This window comes from Procambarus clarkii, chromosome 55 (assembly GCF_040958095.1).
Source record: "Procambarus clarkii isolate CNS0578487 chromosome 55, FALCON_Pclarkii_2.0, whole genome shotgun sequence".
Taxonomy (NCBI): domain Eukaryota; kingdom Metazoa; phylum Arthropoda; class Malacostraca; order Decapoda; family Cambaridae; genus Procambarus; species Procambarus clarkii.
In genome coordinates, this window is record NC_091204.1 from 16,142,693 (window position 1) to 16,170,435 (window position 27,743).

The 27,743-nt window shown below is 45.0% G+C and overlaps 1 protein-coding gene across 1 annotated transcript in view; it reads right to left on the minus strand.

Annotated features, from left to right (window-relative positions):
* Nucleotides 1–27,743, minus strand: part of LOC123755280 (Na(+)/H(+) exchange regulatory cofactor NHE-RF1) — a 72,247-nt gene that overhangs the window by 41,695 nt on the left and 2,809 nt on the right. The window contains exons 2-3 of the mRNA XM_045737739.2: nucleotides 23,310–23,713; nucleotides 1,286–1,627 (exon numbers count right to left, since the gene is read on the minus strand). Coding sequence (XP_045593695.2) covers nucleotides 1,286–1,627; nucleotides 23,310–23,534 — 567 coding nt within the window. The 5' untranslated portion in view covers nucleotides 23,535–23,713. The remainder of the gene's footprint in view (nucleotides 1–1,285; nucleotides 1,628–23,309; nucleotides 23,714–27,743) is intronic.

The following is a 27,743-nucleotide window of genomic DNA, read 5'->3' on the forward strand; positions in this document are numbered from 1 at the left end:
ACATTAGAAACACATTAGAAACACCCGAGGTGTACCACAACCACCTTGATAAGTCATCAAGCGTGCAATATTTGCACGCAACAAAAATATTATCCACCCAAAAAGAGGAACATAAACATGCGTCTCCAAACAATACTGAGAGTAAAAAAATATCTGTCCCTTTGAGATGTTTTATAAATATATAAATATATAAATAATTCACAACAAATCTAAACACCCAACCTAGGCCTATACACGAATTTATGTATAATAATTAAAGTATGAAACAAAAACACATTTTTAATACAGTACGAGCCTAGCCCGAGGGATGAGTTGCTGAAGAGGAGCCTAGCCCAAGGGATGAGTTGCTGAAGAGGAGCCTAGCCCGAGGGATGAGTTGCTGAAGAGGAGCCTAGCCCAAGGGATGAGTTGCTGAAGAGGAGCCTAGCCCGAGGGATGAGTTGCTGAAGAGGAGCCTAGCCCGAGGGATGAGTTGCTGAAGAGGAGCCTAGCCCGAGGGATGAGATGCTGAAAAAGAGCCTAGCCCGAGGGATGAGATGCTGAAGACGAGCCTAGCCCGAGGGATGAGTTGCTCAAGACGAGCCTAGCCCGAGGGATGAGTTGCTCAAGACGAGCTTAGCCCTAGGGATGAGTTGCTCAAGACGATCCTAGCCTGAGGGATGAGTTGCTCAAGACGATCCTAGCCTGAGGGATGAGTTGCTCAATGATGGGCTGCGACTTCTGGAGGTGCGGTAAAATTGATCACATGAGCTAAGAATAAAGCTGATGACACACTGAGGCGCTGTGATGACGGCGACGCGGTAACAAATGGATGATGATAAAGATGGTGACTAGCGAGGAGCCACTGTCACCCTCTATACAGCTGTGAGGGGCCGAGGTACACACACACACACACACATGCTGTACCGTACTCACCACAACACTGTACCGTACTCACCACAACACTGTACCACAAGGACATGCATATACAGGCCACGTGTGCCACTTGACCAATGAGGTGAACTACTAGATACATTACTACATATCCAAGGAGACCAATTCACGTGTACATCACCTGAAACACTGAGTAACAAGTATGAAATACAAGGTTGAAACTACAGGTGAACGTTTCTACAAGTACATTACTGGGGAGTGAAGTGCATACAGTGATCAGCTGTAACCCTTACTAGGTCCTTGGCAGCAACACAAGGCGTTCCCAACAATAATCTACAAGAGTAAGTTTGAGAATATTTACTTGGGAGAAAACGGGGGTGTTACCGGAGAGGGGAGTCTAGTGTAGACTTACCTGTGGCTGCGTCGACGCCTCGCTAGTCGCTGATGACGAAGCGGCCGAACTCACGGAGCGCGTGTCGACATCGTCGTGGTGATGGTGGTGGTTATTGTGGCCATTAGTGACGGGGGCGGAGGAACTGACAGGCTCTGGGGTGGACGGTAGGGCGGGAGCGTTGTCGTCGTCATCTTCGTCCTCCTCAACGATGACCTTGTGGTCTCTGACAGACGACTTTACGATCACGTTTGATTGGGTTCCCCGCACCACGATGTTCTTGCTCTTGTAGTACTTGTCCGCCTTGGGGTCGAGCACCAGCAGCCTCGTCTCGTTCTGCACCATCTTGATCCGCTGCACCACCTGGGGACAACACAAACACGACAGTCAATACCAACCTGAGCACATATCCCGCTAAACACACACCCAAACTACGACGTTGGTACAACGTTCGACCCCACAAGTTTTAACACCACCTAACCAGTTATAACAACCAATATAGCAAGTTGTAACAACGTTCTAATACGTCATAAACACGTTAAGCCAAGATGTGACAACTTTATTACAAGTTGTAACAAGCGGAAAATAGAGACAGTTTCGGTTTGTGTTTCCAGGGTTGGACTATTAAAACATAAAATGTTTTATAAACATAAAACATTCACCCGAGTCACCTACGTGTGACTGTGTGTATTTATTATTTGTGATTGCAAAATCGAGCTATTAGCTCTTGGACCCCGCCTTTCTGACCAATCTATTATGTCTACTACATACATGTCTAACACACACACACACACGTCCCCCAGGAAGCAGCTGTCTAACTCCCAGGTACCTATTCATGCTAGGTGAACAGGAGCATCAAGGGTGAAAGAAACTCTGCCCACTTGTCTGTCTCGGTCGGAAATCGAACCCGGGCCCTTAGGACTACGTTACCTCAAATCCTCCTCATGGCACCGGCACATTTTCCCAAAGAGAGAGATAAAGAAAGTATTTTAAAAACAAAACAGAACAGGAAACAATGGATAAATGAAGATTCAGGAAAGCCCTGGGGTTAATACGTTGAAACACGGACTCTGTGAAACAGCTACCATGTAACCTAAGACTCGAGACCGCTGGGATGCTTCAAGCATACATCTTAAGACACACACGTACTCGCCTAGTTCTGAGTACGTTCAGTATACAGTATACGTGAATGAGTGGATATAAGTAGGAGTTGCGTAGTACGGGCCAACAGGTCTCTAGTTTTTTCTTTTATTATGACTAACTTTATCAAATCAACACGAAGTTCAGTAGAACTTCGGTTTCAACTCTTTTGACCATGTCGTAGCTCAGTCGATTAAGGCAGCGTCTGTGATGCTCTTGGGCGCAGGTTCGAATCCTCGTTAAGGCCCTTGTGGATTTGTTCATTTATAAAATCAAGTTTGGTTAACACTGCCTTCAGTTTATTTATTGGATTGAATTAGTTTAGTCACGTTAGTAGTAGGCATCCATCAGTCTCAGGAGACTATAGAGTTGCGCTCTGATGTCGGCCTGATCTGGAGTGGCCTCACCAGGGCGCAAAGCCAGGGTAGGTTGATTCGGGGGAGAAGCTGTTACCCAGGCAGCAGGTCCCCCCCCCCCTCTCCACGGCGCTGAAAGTCTCCAATGGAAAGGCATACGCCAATACGATTGGTTCCAGCGCCGTCGCAGGAACTGTGAGTTCCGGGGATGACCTGGAAGTTGGTGAAGGGCACAAGGACCTCCAGCCCGTTACTGCTCTCCAATAAGTGTTATGTCTTCCTCTACGTGTTAAGGGGTCGACGGGCCAGTGTTGCCATGTCTCCCCGCGTGGTTTGATCTTCACCTTAGTTCTGGTCCAATTTAATTTATACATTAAGAACAATAACGGGCAGAGGTCTGAATAACCTCGCTATTATATTCGGACCCTGAACGAGAGAGGTGAAAGAAAATTTCTGGTCAAAATGCGACATAACATAGTGAAGGCTTTACCCTGATCAGGCGAGCAACTATCACTTCAGGTACACAGCGGTGCAGCTGATGGAAGGATAACTTGGGAGAGAGCGGGATAAAAGTTACTGGGTGAAGTTAATTTAGTTCAGAGGAAAGTTGTCTGTGAGGAGTTCGCGTGACCTGAGGTCCAAGTCACTGGCCTCTTGCATCGAAGTTGCGCCAGGCATGTCTGAGGCTGCTTTGCAGCTCGGAGCTGTGGCAGAGTCGAGTATATATTCTATGGTTGTACTACACCCATCAGTCTCCTCACAGTTACTGTGTCTAAGGACCCCCAAAGATGGTAAACTATGCCTGGCCAGAATGATGCCACAGGAAGCTCCAGTGAAGGCTGACCCTTTCTTCCTTTTCTCCATTCCATAGCCATAGAGTTATGAAGGTTGTCAGGGCGTCAGGACACGAGATGGCAACAGACTGAGCGCGTACTTTTGTCTTATCGAGATCAGGATGTGGTATCCGCTCTCCACCACCGGTACCATCCCTCCCCGCCCCCCCCCCCAGCCACCACCGGCACCATCTCCCGATGAAATGTAAATTTGGTTAAGAAACTGAGGAAACATTTGTTACACAACGAAGTCACGATCGTGAAGGAGGATCAAGAAGGATGAGAGCAAGTTCTGCAACGGTCGCTGGGAGTCGCAATTCTTGTGTCACTCCTCCCACTCTTGAGAGAGGCCGTGGGGGTGGGTGGTGTCACACGACCCCCCCCCCCCCCCACTCCTGAGAGAGGCCAGGAGGGACTGTGTCATGCCACCAATACTGGTGTTCTCGGTAACAGGCTACACAACACACAAGGATACATACCAAAGCACGAGACTCTTAATCCCCGTCCCAACTTCTCGCTGGAGCCTAGAGAAGCAGGAAAGGTGTGGTGCTGTGTCCTCAGCCACCTTCCCAAAGGTCCCGTCACGATGGGCCTCGGCACCTCTGCCACACTCCAACCTCTCTCCTCAAATAATACATCACCTTCCGACGCCCCCGTCTCCTACGGACTAACTACAATATACTATAAATCACAGTGGCTCACAAACAACTACGTTTTCTATGCTTAGGATAGTTTCGTGCGTTTTAATATCCTTTTTTTTTGTCCGTTGTGAAACACAAATATTTCCTATTGCCATAGTAAAATTTTAATTGAAACGCGAATATTCCCCATTGACAGTAAATTTTTTCGTGAATCCCGTGAATTTTCCCCCATTGGCATAGTATAATTTTCCTTGAAACACGAATATTCCCCCATTGGCATAGCATAATTTTCCCAGAATAGTTTTGACAATTGTCGTGTCACACTGTCTGGAGAACATCATTCAGCATGAACAAATCCACAAGGGCCGTGACGAGGATTCGAACCTGCGTCCGAGAGCATCCCAGACGCTGCCTTAATCGACTGAGCTACATGGTATAAGATTTGATTTGATGACTGATGTTCAAATGATTTGTTCATTTGATACATCACGCTATTGTGATTTGTGTAATCATTCAGCATATCCAATCATACAGTCGCAAGCTTTGTTAATCCCAAGTATCCTACATCCTCCACAGTCACAATAACGTGACTAAAGTATGTTGACCAGACCACACACTAGAAGGTGAAGGGACAACGACGTTTCGGTCCGTCCTGGACCATTCTCAAGTCAACTTGAGACTGAGAATGGTCCAGGACGGACCGAAACGTCGTCGTCCCTTCACCTTCTAGTGTGTCGTCTGGTCAATAAGATACCATCATATTTTACGTCAAGACACCTCCCAGGCGTCACCTGACCCCGTGTGAAACAGCAAGTTTCTAAAATGAATTTGCAGGCAACAGGTGTGGGATATTGAATCATCTCGAGTGAACACAGTCTCAGTCGTTGAGAAACTCTGCATGTCGACCGCACTGAGTCGAGTCCACAGTCTTGACAAACCCAACAGTCTTTCTAGTTGGCTCAGTCTCCCCTTTTGCAAGATATCGTCCACTACCATCACTTAATTCCTCCCCTTCATCAAGGGTCCACAAGCGCACCTAGTAGCGATAACCAATCGCAAGGCCACACGCCCGTTTTTTGTTTATCTTGTTTATGGGAAGATAAATGGGAGAACATTGACAGTTGATAAGCAAACGTCAACAACGCTCGGTGTGATAGATTGTCCGGAGACCCCATTATAGCCTAACGTGCTCCAAAAGCTATAAATCTCTTCGTTTGGACGTTAGAGAGGGTTCTTGATCCTTTTGGAGACTATGGCGTGGGCTGTTTTACTATTTACATCTATTTTTTTTACACTTTTACACTCCCCCCTCGGCACTACACACACACAGCATTTGCACAATGGCTTCCAGACTCCGTTAAGCTCCAATTGTTGAGGTGTGGTGGTGATTACATCAGCTGGGCCCAGTCACCTTCCCAGACCTCCGCCAACCACAGTCACGCACCAACCTTCACCCCCCAAGGCCTGACCTGTATAAAATGATTAAGCCTGCACACACTCACCCTTACACCTGCGCGCTCTCTCACGACAATACCGCCTAGGCTCTAACCCTTCACCAGCAGCCTCCTCTCACCTTTCAACATCTGCGCCTGGCTTCCTCGCTCTTCGCCCTAGGCGTCCTGCACTCTCCCGCGTTACTTTTCCCGCTCACTTGTCACTTTACACCTGCAGCCTCGCCTCTCACCGCTCGCGCTCCCAGCACTCGGGGAAACACCAGGGACGGGTAGAAATAGCCTAAGCTACTCTATCCCTTTGAGGTGTATTAATTTCTTGTCTCAATAAACATACTTGAACTTGAAGGAAACACCAGCCCTGTATACCAGTTTCATTCCACCATTCGTCCCCTTCTGCCACTTGAGTTAGATATCTTTACTGATCAAGTTAGACAATCTTGGCTGTTTGGTCCGGGCGGCGTGAGGACGCTCAGGTATTTTAACAACTTAACAAATTATTATACATATAGCAACTTGGTCGAACGTATAAAAATTGACACGAATAAACAAAAAATAATACTTGAAATGACATGCTAAAACCTGGAACAGTAACTATGCAATCTAACCCGTCGAGGGCCAAACTGTGCAATCCTGGGCCTTATATACGACATCGTAGGCCTTGTTAAAGTACATACATGTACTATACAAGGCCTGAAAGATCAGATTTCGTTGTTGCATACCTTCTCCTGCCTTTCACACAATCAATAGTACATAGCGTGAACTTTCGTGGTTGCAACCATCCATTTTTGGACGTTCGACAAAGCTACTGTAAATTCAATTATTTTTGGAGTATGGTTTAAATATTAATGCCTTTCGTTCTCCATCTTCCAGGGTTTAAACCACTCCGTACACGTGGTTCAGTACCCTCCCTACGCCCTCTTTGTTCTGGGGAAAGGGGGGGGGGGTAGTGACAATTTATAATAAAGACGTTTAAATGAGCTCATTTCGCTTGTCACCTCTACAGTAATGATCTCTTATCACCCAAACATGTCCGGCCCCACGGTAGTGCCCGCACCACCCTCTCTAGTGGGCCAGCCAGGGACTTAGGGCCCGCGCAGGAATATCCCTGCAAAAACAAAAAAAAAACAAAAAACAAAAAACTCCCTCTCACACCCACACCACTCTCACACCCACACCACTCTCACACCCCCCCCCCCCCCTCCCTCCCTCTCACACACCCACGCCACCCTCTCACACACTCACACCAATCATCCGGAGCAAATGGAGTGTGGAATTCAGGTCAGAAAGAAAATTAAAAGTTGATTACATCGAAAGAAATCGGTATTTAAGACCAAGATAAGACTATTTAGCACTGAACCGTCACGAATCGGTCAAACGCGTCACGTACCAATCACGAAACTGTCACGGACAGGAATTTATACCTAAATTTAAAGAAATGCTGCTCGATACCTCCTTTTGATAATTACTTGAAGAAAAGGATCAACCACTCACGAGATAACAGATACACCTTAAATGATGGTTATCTGCCGGGAACATTAACTACTGACGCTGGTTCGTCACTAACAAGCCAGTTCTTCCTGGCCCCGCCAAGGCCACTCCAGGTGGTGGCCCACAAATAAAAAGATAAATATGAATTAATTTTAAAGTTTGTATTCAGAGCAGCGCGAGGTTGTTAGACAAGTACTCAGTGTTCAGATTGGTGGGTGAAGCCCCCTCCCCAGCAGACGAAGCCCCCCCCCCCGCCCTCCCCTGCAGACGAAGCACCCCCCCCCCCGCCCTCCCCTGCAGACGAAGCACCCCCCGCCCTCCCCTGCAGACGAAGCCTCCCCTCCCCCCGCCCTCCCCTGCAGACGAAGCACCCCCCGCCCTCCCCTGCAGACGAAGCACCCCCTCCCCCCGCCCTCCCCTGCAGACGAAGCACCCCCCGCCCTCCCCTGCAGACGAAGCACCCCCCGCCCTCCCCTGCAGACGAAGCACCCCCTGCAGACGAAGCACCCCCTCCCCCCGCCCTCCCCTGCAGACGAAGCACCCCCTCCCCCCGCCCTCCCCTGCAGACGAAGCCCCCCCCGCCCTCTCCTGCAGACGAAGCCTCCCGCCCTCCCCAGCAGACGAAGCCTCCCGCCCTCCCCAGCAGACGAAGCCTCCCGCCCTCCCCAGCAGACGAAGCCCCCCGCCCTCCCCAGCAGACGAAGCCCCCCGCCTTCCCCAGCAGACGAAGCCTCCCGCCCTCCCCAGCAGACGAAGCCCCCCGCCCTCCCCAGCAGACGAAGCCCCCCGCCTTCCCCAGCAGACGAAGCCTCCCGCCCTCCCCAGCAGACGAAGCCTCCCGCCCTCCCCAGCAGACGAAACCCCCCGCCTTCCCCAGCAGACGTATCTAAAAGTCAGGTATTGTGTCTGGCCTTACAATCACCCGGTAAATTATTTTGGTGTTTATAACTGAGAAACTTTTCCACATTTGTTCTGTATTATTAGGCTACATAATTTCATTCCTTCGTATCAAATCAACTTTAAACTTATGTTAGACTTTGTATAAAAAGTCTTCCTCTTGAGTTTACAATTAGGTTTCTTCAAAGTCTACTTAGAAAAAACAAGATCAGCTTTTATTTCCATGTGGCTTTTGCGGTTGGTAATGATTAGTTTAGTCGCTGTGCACCAGGGGAGTGGACTACGGGCTCACCATAGCCCGTGCTACTTGGAACATTTTGTTCCAGGTAGCGAATCTTAAACAACAACAAAGGGGAGTGGAAGAGGGCAAGTGGGGGATGGAAGGGGGAGGAAGAGGGACGGGAAAGGAGAGATAGGGGGTGGGGAGGAAGAAAGGGGTAGGGGGGGGGGGGAGCAGGCGGCGGCTAGTGGTCATGGCTTTACACAACTATCCCTTCCCCCCCCCCCTCCGTGTGCTGGCATACAAAACATACTCGAACACGAAAACAACTCACAGCCAGCCATAACCTGGCCACCAACCAGCCTCCACCCTCCCTCATACACCAGCTCCCCCCCCCCTCATACACCAGAACACCCACCCTCATACACCAGGTCACCTCCACCCACTCACACCAGCCCACCCACCTGCAGGAAGACCATTGTAAACATAATACCCGAGCTTGGAAAGTAAAGATAAAATGTAGGGGGTAAAAATCTCCCTTTAGGGATGCTTTCAAAACATCTTTGAACGATCAAAAGAACGCTACTGACAACAAAGGGGGACACACAGCATCACGGACATATACACACAAGTAACACGTTTATTACAAATAAAATGAACGAGTCGAGTGAATTTTTGATGCACAAACATTATTATTGCCAACTCGGAAACCACGAATGAACGTAGAAAATGGGAACTTTCAGCAGAAAAGCACCTTGAGTGGTTTCGCTTCAAGTGGTGCATACTGATGAACAACTTAAGAGGAGGCGAGTGGCCATACATGCACAAGAAAGTGTGTTAAATGTAGTGTAACTACATCCCATACAGAAACAATGCGAATTAAATAGATTGAAGATAATGATAGCCTAGGAATAGACATTTTATATATAGGTTACTAAACCTCAACAAAACTGAAAGGCAAATTTGCCCAGAAATATTTAGGGCATCAAGGTGTAATATAACTTCTTCACATTGAGCAACTTTATTTTTAATTAAATAAATTGGACTAATCATAGCGATAATGTTAAGGCTTCAATGTATTTCAATTTGGCTGAGTGTTGCCTCAAGCAGTTTATTAGCGAAAATGGAAAAATAATAATAGTGCTGGAATGCAGAAATAAACATCTAAACAGATCTTATTTAGGAAGATAAAGCTATATAAAACTAAGGATGGGAACGTTTATCTAAATATCTATTAAACTAGCAGGTACTTAAATCAGAAGAGGAAAGCAGATAGTTGAGAAATTAAGGTCTAACCCTAATTGTCTCCTCTAGGTACACCAATTAAAGAAAAGACAGGTTCCACGACATGGGGAAATTAAACTGGTAAAGAAATGGGCAGCATTTGATATAAGTATTTGTACCGGTACACACAGAAATCACAATTGCGTGATGCATCAAATGAACAAATCCACAAGGGCCGTGACGAGGATTCGAACCTGCGTCCGAGAGCATCCCAGATTAAGGCAGCGTCTGGGATGCTCTCGGACGCAGGTTCGAATCTTCATCACGGCCCTTGTGGATTTGTTCATTTGTACCTGTATTTATCTCAGACACCTTGGCATTATACTGGCAGTTAAACGTTATAGAGGTGACGAGGACATGATCACCACATTACTGGTTGAGGCTGGTAGTTTGAAATACGAAGCGGCAGTGGTAGATAAAAGTGAGAGTAAGGGAAGTGAAGAATGAGAGGGTAATGAATGGGAATAGCGGAAGTGAATAGTATAATGACAAGAAGGAATATTAATGTGGGAGTTAATATACTCTTCACATTTTTTAACATAGGCTATTATTAGGACCTTATGGAAATTACTTTAAATATTACATATATGAATAAAGTTATTAAGTTTGAATCTAAGAAGTTAAACTAGAACGAATTTAGGAAAAGGTGTTGATGTATGTGGACTGGGTCTAGTAATGAGGAAGATAAGGCAATTAGGAGGGGAAAGCGCTCAGCCAGCATGATTATACAACACGTGGAATGAGGTATAGGAACACAAAGCTGGGGTATGAGGTGACCAACTACTTAAACTATCAGTAATCAAAATACTCAAGAGATATGGTATAAGTGACAGGAGTAAGGGGGGAAGGAGTATAAAGCAGAGCGGGTAAAGGCGCAGTACCTGGTTTACCTCCTCTGCCAGGTACATCCACTACGGGATCACCATAGCCGGTGCTACCTCCAACTTTTTGTTCACAGTAGCTGAATCTAAAACAACAACAGGCGCAGTACTCAGGTGGTAGGTTAGTTATTTTTTTTTAGATTCAGCTACTCTGAACAAAAAGTTCTAAGTAGCACGGGCTATGGTGAGCCCATAGTGGATTTATCTGGCACAAGAGCGGGACTAACTGGTGGTAGTGATGGGTCAGCATCATGCTCAAGCCTCCTTAGAAGAAGTGCGCCCAAGGAATTATACGGTAGAGGCTGACGACCTTCTCTGAAGGGAAGAGTGAAACACTATACGAGAAAGGTTGGAGAAAGGTAAGAGCGCTTGAAAAAGTGAAAGTTGTGTGGTGAGAGCATCCTGGAGGTGTGTCTACTGCGGCTACTTCCTGATGGGCAGCTCCAGGGGCCAGATTCACGAAAGCACTTACGAACGTGTACATCTTTCCTCAATCTTTAACGGCTTTGGTTACATTTATTAAACAGTTTACAAGCATGAAAACTTCCCATTCAACTGTTGTTATAAACAGCCTCCTGGTGCTTCGGAGCTCATTAACTGTTTAATAATTGTAAACAAAGCCGCCAAAGATAGAAAAAAGATGTACAGGTTCGTAAGGGCTTTTGTGAATCTGGCCCCAGGCAGGTAATACGTCCTCGGGGACCACAGACCGTTGACTAATTATTAAAAAAAATTATAATAAGCCACTATGGCCAATAAGGCTACTATGGCCAATAAGGCTACTATGGCTGACTATTAAGAGCGGAGAACATATGTATCTCAAGCACAAAATATAACTTTTAGAAAGTCAAGAAATTGTCCATGAAATAGAACAAGAACCAAGATCTGGGATATGAGGACACGTATAGATGAAATTGTTTATGACCTGACCTCAATCTAAGTTGAGGTCTGATAAAGACCTTTTGTGCCCTCTGTAATGCTTTTGCGCTACCGCTCACAGGATGAGTATAGGGTGTACAATAAACTAGCCGCCTCTGGCGGCAACAATCAAAATCAAATAAGAGATCTGAGCATGGAGACAGTGGAGCATGTTTCAGATTCGCTACCTGGAACAAAAAGTTCCAAGTAGCACGGGCTATGGTGAGCCCATTGAGAGGATATATAGTGGAGGAGCCGCACCGTTTGGCGCAGGTGGGAGCAGAACGAGTGAGAGCCTGGAAACGAAGCAGACAGAAAACATACAGGCCTAAGGCTTTATCTGTAGACGGGTAGTGAGCATGCACCTCCAGTGGAGGAGCTGCCTGTCCAGATTATAGGTAGGCCTAGATATGAGGGGGGGGGGGGCGGAGTTAATGACCCAGACGACTGATAATACTGGTCAATTTTTTTTTGTCAAAAGTTGTCTAATTCGAAGATGGAAAGAGCTGCTGATCATACATTTTGACGGTCTGAATTCGAATATGTCCACCCGGCAGACCCACCACAGGAGTGGTGGGAATAGAGCAACAGAGCAACAGATCCAGAGCAAGAACCTTCAAGTTGTCACTGATGTTGGTCATTTATGCTCTTCAAAAGCTGCTTCATGTTGTCGTGTTTCCATCACAGAGGCTGCATGCACTCCCACTGATTTCAAAACGTTCCCATTATGCAGCAAAACAGCTTTAAGACTCGCCTTGAATGAACTCTAAAGATAATCAACCATTTTATAAATTATATCCGTTCTCGGTAACCCAGAATTAGTCAAGATCGACTTCATTTGTTTCAGAAGCATTTATGCTGCACACCAGTCCAGTACAAAGGCGGGGGGCCCAGGAGCTAGAGCCCCCGCCATGGCAAGGAAGCCTCGAGTAGGAACACGCTGGGAGTCATTTGGGTTGGAAGCTAACAGGATAAGATAAATTTATCAGCGATAACACTCGTATCGACCACCGCTGTGATAAAAGCTACCAACCACCCTGATTGTTGACACCGTATACCAGAGTGATTAAGCGAGTGCTATTAAGCGAGTTTGAGTGAATAAAGCAAGCGAGTGAATGAGCGAGGGGGTGGGTGTGTGAACAAGCCAGCAGGGGCGTGTTTTGTTAGACTAGTGGACACAAGACTGGCGTCTCATTATGAGTGAGACAACAATGAAAGCGAGAGCAGGAGGGCGCCTCGGTCATGACTGGCATCACGGGTGAGAGGGAGAGGAGGAGGGGGATGTACAATGGTCGCCTCTCGTGCCACAGCTGAGAGAGAGAGAGAGGAGTGGTGCGCCTCGGGGGCAAAGTACATCACTCACTTCCGGATTGCTTTTTTTTATCATTAAGATATTTAGGTACATGTGCATTTGTGCAGCTACCCCCATACTATATGAAGCACTGCATCAAATTATATATATTGACTCAAGGGAATCACACATCCAGCAAATTCAGTCAGTTTTAGTGTCTTTACAGAGAACTTACATTCAGGAATGTTACAGCGTTATTCTTGTTAACTCCTTCAAGGTCTTTGTGCTGGCCACAGGTCTCAATGTTGGGCTGTTGACTTTGAAAGCTAGAGGAACAATTATTTAGTGGCGATGAAGGACTATTGTTGTAGATAAAAAGATAGCATTCAGTGCTTGAAGCAGCAAGGGAATCAAGTAGAGCTTGCAATGAAGTTTGAGTATTTGCAACAATATAAATGTTATCAGCATAGCGCGTGACAGCTTCGTCAGCTAATGTAGGAATATTAATAAATAATTTGTACTTCAAGACATTGAATAGTTTTGGCTAAGCGCTCCACCCTGAGGTGTATCCAAAAATGCAAATTTCTTACTGTTAACCGCCTTGAAAACAACTAAAGTGGTTCCGTTACTCAGATATTTCCCCCAAAGTCATGTCAGCAGACTTCCCTTTACTCCAAGAAGAGCTAGTTGTTCTAAGAGTATTTCTCTGCCGTGTTAAAAGCAGTTTAGAGATCAATAAATGTTGCCTAAGAAGGTCTCTGCCTACTAAAATATTCAGCAAAGTAAGTCTGAGTTCTCCTCCTGGGAAGGAAACCCTACAGGTCAGGATCATGTTGGATCTAATTTAAAACATGAACTTGCAGGATATAATCCTTAAGAACTTTGCACTTACAGGATCTTCTTGAGATTCTTGAGGTTATCTTGAGATGATTTCGGGGCTTTTAGTGTCCCCGCGGCCCGGTCCTCGACCAGGCCTCCACACTCAGGAAGCAGCCCGTGACAGCTGACTAACACCCGGATGCCAGAGAGATGGGCGTGAATTTGTATACGTTTGGGTTAGGTTTGGGTAACAAGTGCCAGAGCCCAGCTGTCAGATAAAACGCCCTAGCAGAGGACTGCTCGACAGATTAGCTGGTACTCTCATGCTATGCCGCCCAATCCTTGAGACGTAGCCTTACCTGTCTTGAGAGCATTTATTATTTCAAAGGAAGTTATGGTATAGTGCAGACGAGGAGTCACCATAACGTGGCTGAAATATGTTGACCAAACCACACGCTAGAAGGTGAAGGGGCGACGACGAATCGGTCCGTCCTGGACCATTCTCAAGCCGATTCTCAAGTCACACAATCGACTTGAGAATGGTCCAGGACGGACCGAAACGTCGTCGTCGTCCCTTCGCCTTCTAGTGTGTGGTTTGGTCAACATATTTCAGCCACGTTATTGTGACTCCTCGTCTGCACTTGCGTATTGTTTGAGCCACATATCAGCGTAGGTTGTAGATGGGTGGTGGACGAAATGCGGACTGTTAGGCGAAATCTTTGACTTTGTTTTATATTTGGGATGTAGATTTTGCACCACAAAAGAAAAGTGTTTCCAGTGCCGGATATACACCTGTTACTTTTCAGTTCTCTAAACTCTCGACTGACATTAAGAAACATGTTTAGGTCATCAGCTGTTGAGATTTTTATGTTCATCAGGTAAGATGAGAACTCTCTCATTCATGGACCCAGGCGTGTCACAGATTATCCACCTCTGTACCTTGCCTCCCTGTTTGAGTCTTGTGGATTTAACAATATTGTTATAGAAAACGGTTATTTCAGTGATAATATAATGTATAACAGTATGAACAAAGAGTGAATTATACCATTCAAAAATGCGGGTTTGAAGGACACGCGTAAATTTTCAGCAACACTGATTATTTTCTTTATAACAATTTGGGGTTTGGGTATTTCTGGCGCATGAACTGAGGCTGACAAAACGCTAATGCATATTCAGTTGATCCGTTGACAGCCTCGTCGATTAGACCGCGGGACATTAACATACTCCAGCCCGTCGCCCCTGAGGTATGCGATGGGTCAATAATTTAAGATGAAAACAGATATTCCGCGTTGTTGGGTAACCCGTTTAACCATAGGGACCTGCCCCCCCCCCACTCCCCCAATCACACGCACTCTACCCCCTACCACAACCATTAACCCCCTCCCCCCCAACCTAAAAAGCACCAAGCAACTGCTGTGTAATTTTCAATCCATATATAACATTATTTTAACATCATTATCCTGAAGTTCCTTTTAATATTCCTGAGTTCACTTGGGTGCCTGGGGCCAGATTCACGAAAGCACTTACGAACCTGTACATCTTTTCTCAATCTTTGGCGGCTTAGTTTACAATTATTAAGCAATTAATGAGCTCCTAAGCACCAGGAGGCTGTTTATAACAATAACAGTTGATTGGCATGTTTTCATGCTTGTAAACTCTTTAATAAATGTAACCAAAGCCGTCAAAGATTGAGGAAAGATGTATACGTTCGTAAGGGCTTGCGTAAGTGCTTTCGTGAATCTGGCCCCAGGTATCCCCACCTAGGGTGTGAGGTTATGTTCCAGCAATGTTAGGTAAACTGTACTTGTCCATCGTGTCAATTCCCTCACGTATTTCGCAAATGGTCAGGTTCCAGTTTCTTCCACTCCAGTTTTTGTCTATTCTCGTAATTCATACGTCTCTGCTCCGGGGCCAACATGGCGTTGAACCTCTGAACTTATTCCAGTTGAGTTTTCTTTGGGATAACGGCAGCACGATGGCGCTGCACAATTTATGATTTGTCTGACATTTGTGGTTTGGAAGACCAAGTTTAGATTTCTGAAGGCAGTCATTATGTAGGCTATCACTGTGGTATTTACCTCCCTGTTGATACCACGTGCTCGGTCTGGTATCCCTACCACCCACGTAATGACACTGCACTTACTAGAGCTGAACTCTAGCAGCCACTTGTCGGGTCATGTTAGATGTTTCCTCAGGCCTTCCACCTCAGGGTATTCCACAGTGTACGTGCGCATTTGAGGGAGCGCACACGCGCCCTCTCAATCATCTCACAGTTTCCGCTCTAATAAGCCTAGCGGTTGCACCAAGACTACTTGAAGGCTGAATCGCCCAACGGCAACTTTCCTCTGGCACTCCCACAGAGCCTCACAGAGCCTCTGGCACTCCCACAGAGCCTCTCGGCCACCACTTCCACACCTCCACAATGCTTTCCAGTCTAAAGATAAGCTGTAGCAGGAACCCAGGGAGCCAGAAGTAGTGGACCCGGGCCTCTTGGACCTGCCCTGGCAGTCTGGCTCCTCCACATCACGCCCATCAAGTCTTCCTCAAGTGCTATAGAAGAGCATGTTATAAAAGCCAACATTCACTCAACACACAACGTAACGACGCTTATTTTGACGTTTTACAGACGTAACTGGGAAACAACGTTGTGGAGTAACGTTCTACGTTTGTTTGAAAACAACAGAAACTCTCTAATGAGCTTAACACAATTATGTAGAGCGGGCGCGCGCGCACACAAAGGGGGCATGTGGCTGAGTGGCTAGCTCTTGGGACTCGTAATCCTAGGGTCCGGGTTCGATCCCTGGAGATGGCGGAAAAATGAGCAGTTTCTTTCACCTTGATGCCCCTGTTACCTAGCAGTAAATAGGTACCTGGGAGTTAGTCAGCTGTCACGGGCTGCCTCCTGGGGTAGGGGGGAGGGAGTTGATTGACAGTTGAGAGGCGGGACGAAAGAGCACAACTCAACCCCCGCAAGCACAACTAGGTGAGTACACACCTGTGAATCGCTGGCATATCCGTCACGTGTACAATCAAACAATGCCATTCAGCGCCACAATACTGCCAGAGAGGGCCGAGAGGGACAATATGTATGTCGATTAACCAGTTCCAGACCCCTGGTGGCGCAGTGGTAACACTGGCCCCTCGCCTTGCAAGCGAATTGGTCTGGGTTCGATTCCTGACCCAAGAAGGACCGATTAGACACCAATCCTTAATTGGTGTTCGCCACTTTTTCACCCAGCAGTAATTGGGTACTTGGTAGTAAAGCGATTGGCGAATAGTGATCCAGGGAAAACTTGTAGGTAAAGCTTATTATGAAGTTATGGGAAGGGAGAGCACTCAACCTGCTAGCAGAAGTTGAAATAAGTTTTCTGCGATATAGTTCCTGAACCGATTATGTGCCTCTGTAATTCTTTACACCACCGCCCACGGGATGGGTATGGGGTGCATAATAAAGAAAGAAATTGAATGAATTGCGATATAAACACACACAAAAGGCATGATATAGCTCCAGCTATTCACACTCCGTTCAGCATAACATGTTCATATATGTTCACAGTTCAATGTGTTCATATATGTTTACACACATCACAAACAATTGTTTAGCTCGTGTTCATATGTATATTTACACACATCACAAACAAACGACATGTTACTGAAACTCCTGGATTAAAAGTACCCATTTTCTTGTACGCATAAAATTATACTAAACGTACACACATATTTATAAAAGTACAAATATATACACATAACTAACAATAGGCTACAAATCAACATTCTATAAACTCGACAAAAGTCCATCTTTCCAGAATATCATCACATTTTCCATTGTGACTTCCTGGCTATTTGTTAGCAAGTCCTTATCTCATTATCTCTATAATCAAATGGATATCAAGAACACAATGGGCGAAGGTGAGAGACCTTAACATACCACAATTTACACATTTGTATTGTCACCTGTTCCCCATTCTCAATATTTGTACCCAAGCCTGAGTCGTACAAGGGAAAGGAACAATCAGGAGAGCGCACCAAACAATTGCGATAATACAGCACTGGGAAGGGGGTCAGGATATGGATTTGGGATGGAACGAGGGGAAAGGAATGGTGCCCAACCACTTGGATGGTCTGGGATTGAACGCCGACCTGCATGAAGCGAGATCGTCGCTCTACCGTCTAGTCCAAGTGGTTGGACAAGTTGGGTTGTACAGTCGTTAAGCATTTTTCCTTTTTGCCGGGCTCAGACGCCTTCGTCACCACAGACGCAGAGTGCAATGATCACCCTCCACATGCACTCATCCACCACATGAACTCTGTACCTTCACACCGGGACTGAAATGTGAAGGAGGACATTCTTAAGGGTGTCCTAGACAAGCTGGCCCCGTCTTCGCGACGTGTTCCAAACGTCGTACTAAAATGCCTCAACCTAACCAACCAGGGGACCCACGAACAGAAAACGGGACATTATATCAGTTTCGCGAGCCACTATCACTTTCTTTTAAACCCCCCCCCCCCGAGCCCGACCACTGGTGAGCCTAAGCGTTCCTTTAGCAATGCAGCTAATCAGCACATCGATGCCGATTAGGAACGATGCGTCATAAATCAATGTGTAACTAAATAAAGTTTACAACTCGTCGCTCAAGCTGAGTAACCACACCAGAAACTATTCCCTCCGCCTCCCCCATGTGTAGACATGACCAGACGAGCATTAAAATGGATGCGAGAGAGTACCTAACAGACATGAGGCAGAGAGTCACAGTGAATACTACGAGGTCTAACTGGCATTATGTGATCAGAGGTGTTCACTAAGGGTCGGTCCCTGGACTTGTAGTCTAGCCCCGGACAGGGTTAGATTCCTACATGGTAATGTTTCTTTATCATGCACAATAAATGAGGCTCTAAACAGAGGAAGACGCTGAAGTACTCTTAAGACGACTTAGGCTAGACACACTGCTCAATAGCTTCGGGAAATGTCTTCTGGGGACACTCATATGGAGGTCCAAGCAAATTATGGCGTCTCGTATAATTACAGCTTTTAGACACTCACCCCTAAGCCATTGTCTTGTATACATTTTGAGATTATCTTGCAATGATTTCGGGGCTTTGCGTCCCCGCGGCCCGGTCCTCGACCAGGCCTCCTTTTTGTTATACACTCCCAGGAAGCAGCCCGAAGCAGCTGTCTAACTCCCAGGTACCTATTTATTGCTAGATGAACAGGAGCATTAAGGTGAAAGAAACTATGCCCATTTGGTTCCGCCTCTATCGGGGATCGAACCCGGAACCTCAGGACTAGAAATCTGAAGCGCTGTCCACTCGGCTGTCAGGGCCCTTATCCTTATCCTGACCCCTTCCCAGTGCTATATAGTCGCAATGGCTTGGCGCTTTCTCCTGATAATTCCCTTCCCTCCCTCCCACTATATAATCTCACCCTCCGCTTCAAGCCACGCCCTGTGCCAGGCAAGTCCACTACGGGCTCACCATAGCCCGTGCTACATGGAACTTTTTTCGTGTAGCTGAATCTATAACAACTCCAAGCCACGCCCAGCAGGTCCGACCTTCAACGCGCCATGCGGTAGCGAGCTAAAAGACCATTGTGTGCGTTATTTGGGTGGGTGGTAACCTAGGGTGGAAAGGTCGCTGGTGCGGATACCTTGGTTAAATGAGACGTGTTGTGTGGGGGCGGGGGAAGCGTTCCCACTGGGGAAGAGTAGAGGTGGTAGTGTGTTGTGGGGCCGACCACAGCTACAAACATGGAAGGAGTGAGCGAGCAAGTGAGCGAGTGGGGAGACCAAGTATGATTCACATCAGATTCTCTGTATTGTGCACCCCATACCCATCCCATGGGCGGTAGTGGATGGGATTGACAGAGGCCCACAATCCCTTAGTTCATTTAGCTAAGCAAGTGACAATCTTTTGAAGCTAGTTACACAATGTTATATGTACAGGTACATATGTATATATATACAATCGTTTACGCAAATACATATATATACGTCGATAATCCTTTGTATCAAGTGATTCAACAAGAGGCTCACAACAGTCACTATACAAGGCACTTTACATCTATGATGAGTCACACAGTTACTAGTCTTGCTCCACACCCACCCAACTGGGCGGCAGGTTTAGATTCAAGACCAACCAAAATATTCAATTACTGACTGAAGAGATATTATTATCTAATTAAATTCAAATATATGAATTTGAAGGAGGAAATTAAAATTATATATTAAGCAATTGTAATTACGAAAACAATAATTTAATTGTATCGCCTGTCGCTCCGTTTTAAAATTTCACAAAAAAATCGAACGGAGATATTGGTATTCAAGTACCAGAATGATAGAGATAAATTTTCCATTAAAAAATCCTCAACAATATTGCTTCTATGATATAATAAATTTTGTACTCCATGCACTTTTCAAAGACGTATTAATTTCTGTTTTTTCATATTCATATAGCATTGCAAATCTTCAATTCAATATCAAGATTACTTGGCAAGTCTTCAATATTGTCGCCACTTACACCGCTCTCACCGGCAGCTAAAACAAATTAAAAATAGTTCTCCGGTGTCTTTAAAGTACAGCTCAAAATGTGAGTAAAAAGCGAGACATGGAAAAAAAGAATTAAAACAGAATACACGAGTACAGCAGAGAATGCGCTCTTGGGCTACAATGAACTAAAAAAAATTATTTTGAAACCGCTTACGACATGAATTCGATGTACATCGAAGTATAGCCGTCAGCAGTGACACACAGGCGTGAACTGTAGTCTAATTAGCCTAGGCGACTCGTGGCGTCTATTGTTCTACGATATTGTACACCAGAAGGCGCTTATGGTTCTTCATCTACGTATATCATCCATCCTCAGTAGATTTGGGTCTTTAATAACCGGCGTGGGAGAGACTGCTACAGCACATCACGCCCACATAACCATGGGCGGGGTGTGGGCGGGACGTTAAGGCACGCATCACGACCCATCACCATACACGCGAGGGCCAAGAACGAGGCGGTGACGGCCCACCACGCGTCTAGGCGGGCGGTGACGGCACTGGTCTGTCACAACACGTCACTGCTAACCACCACGGCACGTGAGGTCCCATAAGGTCACTGCCAGTTGAACAAACAAGTCACTCATGTGGTCGCTATATCCAGCTGACCGTATTAGGCTAATTACCCAGCGACCAGGCTGTGAATTTCTAGTAACCCATATCAGGGCACCGGTAGCCCCTGACAAAGAGCGGACTGGGCACCTTTAGCCCTGGAAACGAATTATCAGAGCACCAGTAGCTGCAGCAACGAGTGATCTAGGCATCAGTACCCCTTCAAACTAGCTATCGGGGCACTATTGCCAGTGTCCGACCCTAAAGTGATAAAGCGTAGCCACGGGACTGGAAGGCGGAAAGTGACACCATTAGCTGACTGCGAAGCAGACACCCGGGCCTGACTCGACCTCTCCGACGCACGCCCTTCCCTGACCTTCTGGACAGAGCTGAAGGACGCGACTGCTTTAGCCGACAGAAGCGTTACTCGGTCGGTGTGTTTCCTATGACCCGGCTGGCAAGGCTATAGCAGCCTCGTGTAGGTGGCTAGAAAGGTTCACTCTCACCCCAGCCACAGTTAATAAATGCTTCAACTTCAAGAGTCCAGTAGAGAGGGAGACACCATGACGTAAAAGCCATATTCAAATATGTTAACATTAATACTGGCATCAACCACCAAAATTAAAATCAGCCAAAATATAACCACAACCATTCCTCTTTTACATTATATGGTTATTTTGGCTGATCTATTATGTCTGGCAAGGAGATCTGACAACGGGTGTAATTTTCCGTCAAGGTCATTGCCAACGTAACGACCGGAAGTGGTAATGGGGGCGCGTCATGATCCTCTCACCTGGGCCCCATACCCCTCTCACCTGACTCCCCATTCCTTTCTCTCACACGCCTGGACCCCCATAGCTCCCTAACACTCGCTTGGCTCCCAAAAAACTCGTACCCCTCCATCCAAGTGCATCCCATACCTGTTCTCCAATACCTCCCTTTCATATTCTCGCCCCCTTAACACCCTTGGCTATTCCCTCACATACCTGAGCCCCCTCTTCCCCCCCCTCTCACTCCTTCAGCACCTCTTAAACTACCTCACACGCGCGCGCCATTACTCATTCCGCCAAGAGCAGCTCACTAAAGTAATGGAAAACACCTTCAGGAGAGCAAGTCAAGCTCAGCGGAAACTGACACCTTAACCACACACTGTCTAGTCGCTCGGTGCGTTATTACCAGTCACGGATGTTGATAAAGCTGTTTCCCCAACAGAGGAATTTAACAACAAACAATACAAAAAAGCTCATGCAAGCATCAGGTTGGTATTTCAGACAGCCAATTCTCAATGGACAAGTTATTTTAGAAATGCAGCTTATAATTTGTACACATTTACTTAAAAATGTACGTAATCTATGTATCCTAAACCCTATTTGTACAAGTGTATCCTTCGGCCAAGTCTTTTAGAGAACACTAACTTACGGAAACATTTCCTTAACTTTGTCAAGGGGCCAAGTAAGTAATTAAGAAAACAAGACGCCAAGCCAACTCGAGGACCAAGGCTACTACAACACAAGACGCTCAAGTCAACATGCTGCTTCCAGATCATGCTTCTTCCAGATCAGTGATCTTTCACACCTCCGGTAACTAACATTTGGAACACCTTCCCTCGACACACACACATTCACAAATTAAAATCAGTTGACCAAATGAAGGCTCAGCAGGTGCACGAGGGGTTAAGGAGGAGGCGAGGACGGATTAATGATGCAGGTAGAGGTGGTTGAAAGCACTGGAGGAGGGAAGAGGTGAAGGGGTCCAAGAGGAGAGGACGCGGGGAAAGGGGGGATGCAGTTCACAATGGCTGCCTACAGGCAGAAAGTAAGAGTTCCGCCCCAGTCCCTCCTTACCCATTACCATCTTTGTCCACACTTACTACCCGCAGCCAATGAGGATAGTAAGCAGACATGTAAGGGTAGTAAGATTGTGGGCAGTCACTGCCCACAATCACCACTCGCAGCCGAAGCCTACACTTACTACCCGCAGCTAATGTCCACAATCACTTGCCTGCTGTCACTACCCGCAGCCACTGTCCACAATCCGGTCAATCAGATAACGATAGAATTTGGTTTGGAACCGAGTATAATTGATAAGATGGCGTTAACAGGTTTGGTTAATGAACTGAATATTTTGGTGGGGTGAGGAGTCCTAGCAGACTATTCCCAAGATTAAATTATCGCTGGTTGATACCTGGTTGGTTGACTATGCAAGATCTTACCACTTACTACTACTATGTAAGATCTTGCCACTTACTACTACTATGTAAGATCTTACTACTCTATGTAAGATCTACCTACTAAGATTATCAGCCTACTAAGACTATCTGCCTATTAATCCTATATCACCTTACGTAATACACGCTACTCGATGAAACTGACATTTTTCCAAGGAATTAGCACTGAAATATACCGCTAGAAATAATTATATAGATTATTATATATAAATTATTATATATTTATTATATATAATTATATATAGATAATGGTTGACATCGTGATTAGCACACAGTGCACGCTTGTGTACTATTTATATATAAATAGTTGCACATAATACATGGTTGTAAATGCATCACAGTTGTAATTTTACGCTCCATGATACATTAATACCTTGTATAAATATCCATTTATGAATAAATCTAAATCAATCAACACAAACATGTTACTGGATAATATTAAAACTTGACTCCTTTCTCAAGGCATCGAATCCCAAGAGGTGAGAGATAAAAAAGGTCTTCCTCACCTGCTTGTGGTTCTCATTAGCAATGTTTACATCGTTGACCTCGATGATGCGGTCACCCTCGAGGAGGCCAGCGTACTCGGCAGGGGAACCCGAGTCCACCTTGCCGATAAATTGGCCGGGTTTCGACTTCTCAGCGTGGAGGTTGAAGCCATAACCTTCGAACTCGGGCCACTTGGCGATAATGCAGAGCCGTGGGGCGGGAGCGTTGTCGGGGATGTCTGACATTCTCGTCGGCTTCTCTTACTATGTGTAATAAATCTTGAGGGGGGTTTCTTTTTTGAATTTGGGGAAATATATGCAAATGGGGTAATAACCTCTCCGCCGCTGCTCCTGACGCCTAGCACTCACACCACACACTGAGCAACTGCCGAGACATTTTCCTGGCCCGTGTTTTCACTGCCTTGCTGCATTAGGAAAGAAACGCACAGAAACTTTATATTAGTAGGAATCAAAAATTTAAACCCCTCATGTCGATTCCTAAATACATTTTAAATTATAAACAGTTGAATGATGGATACATCAACCGATAGAATGTTGAAAAAAATAATGTGATGGGAGTAGAGCGGTAGGAGACTCGTACGTCTGACAGCTGCGTGGCGTGGGATTTGGTAGGGGGAGGGGGGTGTTTTGGTTTAGGGGGGGAGGGGGGGTGTCAACAGGTGGATCACGTGGTGCGGGTTACACAAGAGAATGTTCAGGTGAGAGAGAGAGAGGGGAGGGAGAGAGGAAGGGGCCTTGTCCTGTTTAACCTGTACTTCTAGTAAATCAGCACCATACAATCCACCGTTGGCAACGCAACCCGTTATCGTACGACGACGCTTTTCTATCGTATGCGTTACGTAAGTGGTTAGCTGGCTACACTATCCACTATGTCAACTTGTGACAGGAGTTAGCTAGCCACACTGTCCCCTACACCAACCTGTGACAGGAGTTAACTAGCCACACTGTCTAGTGTGGATAGTTAGCGAACATTCTGTATGCAGAGAACATTCTGTATGCAGAGAACATTCTGTATACGGAGAACATTCTGTATACAGAGAACAATCTGTATACAGAAAACATTATGTATTCAGAGAATGTTCTGTATACAGATAATATTATGTACTCAGATAATATTATGTACTCAGATAATATTATGTACTCAGATAATATTCCGTATAGAGAACATTCTGTATTCTGTATACAGAGAATATTGTGTACATAAGAGAATATTCTGTATACAGAGATAATGTATATAGAGAACATTATGTTTACAGAGAATATTTTGTAAAACATTCTTTATAAAATTTTATATACAGAGAACATTCTGTATAAACTAACTAAAAAAAATATATATATATAAATAAATATATAAATAAATAAATACAGAGAACTTTCTGTATACAGAGAACAATCTCTTGACAGAATATTCTGCATACAGAAAAAATTATGTTGATAGAATATTCAGTATATAGAAAATATTATGTACACAGAGAACATTATGTATACATATTAGGTTAGACTATGTATGTTACCGGTAGTTAAGTTTGATTAAATGTCTATGTTAATTTTTACTAAAATTTAACATAATCATATGTATAATGTAACGCAAAGCTTTATCATTCCATAAGAAGTTTTTGTAATTATCATATTTCAGGAAAATTCGGCTTATTAGGTAACTTGGCCAATTAGTTATAATTGTATTATAAATCACTAAATCAGCAGTAGAGCTAAAGATATGTTCATTGGGTTTTTTAGGCACAAATAGCTTAGCAGTGCATGGATATATTAATGTAGCAGTACTGAAAACATTTCCCTGCGAAATAGTTCAAAATCTCTTGATACACTCTACAGGCGCTTAGAACACCAATGATGACAAACTTTTGAAGAACAAAAATCATCATCATTTCCTAATTAAAGAAGTTAAGTTATTACATCAAATACTGAATCCAAAATAAAATAATACTGAACCTTCAAAATTTGAAACAGCGAAAGCCTCTGAACCAGTCGGTCGGAGCCGGTCGGCCGAGCGGAGAGCACGCTGGACTTGTGTTCCTGTGGTCCCGGGTTCGATCCCGAGCGCCGGCGAGAAACAATGGGTAGAGTTTCTTTCACCCTATGCCCCTGTTACATAGCAGTAAAATAGGTACCTGGGTGTTAGCCAGCTGTCACGGGCTGCTTCCTGGGGGTGGAGGCCTGGTCGAGGACCGGGCCGTGGGGACGCTAAAGCCCCGAAATCATCTCAAGATAACCTGACCCAGCTCAGAGATTTCGCTGCTTCAAACCCAAAGAAAAAACTATTTCACTATCATTACAAAACTACCGACCCCTGTCCCTAGGATGTAATTAACCCCACAACAGTTGCCTAACTCCCGGGTACCTGTTTACTGCTAGGTGGACAGAGGCATTAGGCGAGAGAAAAAAATGCCCCAGCATTTTAAAAGCACCGAATCACCTTCTGTGGTTGAGTGTTCAATAAACCCTTGAACTATATGTTTAACACATCTCTAACCCTGTCCATGGAGGACAGAAGAAAATGTATATATGTTGGTTAGCATTGTAACTGTGTGGCCACGTCTGTGGTAGAAAATAATAAAAATAAATTAATAATAAAAAATTTCCATCCCGCCGGGAATCGAACCCGGCGGAAATCGAACCCGGCGGGAATCGAACCCGGCGGGAATCGAACCCGGCGGGAATCGAACCCGGCGGGAATCGAACCCGGCGGGAATCGGCTTCATAAAATATACAAATACTCTACCTTTTAAGCAACCGCTGTAATTTTTCTCTGAATTGTTCTAAGTTTTGCCCGAAACGCTTTGTGTACTCACCTACTTGTGCTTATGCGTGGGGTTGAGCTTTGGCTCTTTGGTCCCGCCTCTCAACTGTCAGTCAACTGGTGTACAGCAACAACTGTTCAATAGAAGTGGCTTCCTGTTGTGTGCAATCCCTGTACTTACAACTGTACCTCTCTTATGCTCTCTGTATGTATGTTATTATGAATAAAGTATTATTATTATTATTATTATTATTATTATTACATAAAATCAATTATAACATAAACAACATAGACATAGACAATTATAGACCAATATCAAACCTACCCATATTATCAAAAATATTTGAAAAAAAATATTTACAAACAGTTCTATTCCTACCTCGTAGAATTTGACATACTCAGCCCCTGTCAGTTTGGCTTCCGCTCCCAAAAGAGTACCAACGATGTAATTATTAGTCTCCTTGATGTAATCTACTCAGCTCTTGACAAAAATGAGTTTCCAATTGGACTCTTCATTGACCTGAGAAAGGCCTTTGATACTGTTAATCACAACTACCTCTTACTTAAACTCCACCATTATGGAATCCGAGGCCTTGCCCTGAACTATATCTGATCCTATCTTAGTGATGGACACCAATGTATAGCCATCTACCATTAATTCTACCATTAACCGTAGGTGTGCCACAGGGTAGCATCCTACGACCTTTCCTATTTCTTATATACATCAATGAGCTGCCTAATGTCTCTAACATTCTTAAACCTATATTGTTTGTTGATGATACTACCCTCATCTACTCAGAACCCAACCCACACACATTAAATAATGTTGTGAATAATGAATTTAAAAAAGTCCACTTATGGATGTCAGCCAACAAACTCATACTAAACATAGAAAATACCCACTACATCTTATTTGGAAGCAAACCAACAAATGCAATTCAGCTTCAGATAGACAATGTTTTGCCTATGTTTTGGAAAATTACTTTCCATCAGTAATAAAAATGATGGAAAGTTTCTTGGCCTATACCTAGACAAGAGACTCAACTTCAGCACCCACATACAACACATAACCAAGAAAGTCTCTAAAACAGTTGGTATACTCTCTAAAATCAGATATTATGTACCTAACTCTGCTCTCCTCTCACCATATTATGCACTAATCTATCCCCTATCTTAATTATGGTATCTGTACATGGGGTTCAACCACTGAAAACCACCTCAAGTCCATCTTCACCCAGCAAAAATCTGCTATCAGAACAATAACAAACTCTGCTTTCAGACAACACTCAGCCCCCTTGTTTAAATACCTAAACATGCTAAACATATTAAACTCATTCCACACATTCACTTGTACCAATTACATTTATAAAACTCTGTTCTTAAATGCAAACCCTGTTCTGAAACTCTTCCTGGAAAGATGTAATAGGACCCATAATCACCACCAGAAATAAATATCTCTTTAATATCCCCAGAGTCAAACTTAATCTGTGTAAACACTCTATGCAAATAAAGAGACCTAGTCTATGGAACTCACTCCCTAATGAATTGAAAAGCTGTCCAAATTTTGCCTTATTCAAAAACAAAATAAAAAATTACCTAATTTCAACTTTATAGTTTCCTATCTTGTGGTTGAAACTTTCACTGTATCCAGTGCTACCCAATCCCCCAATATGTAT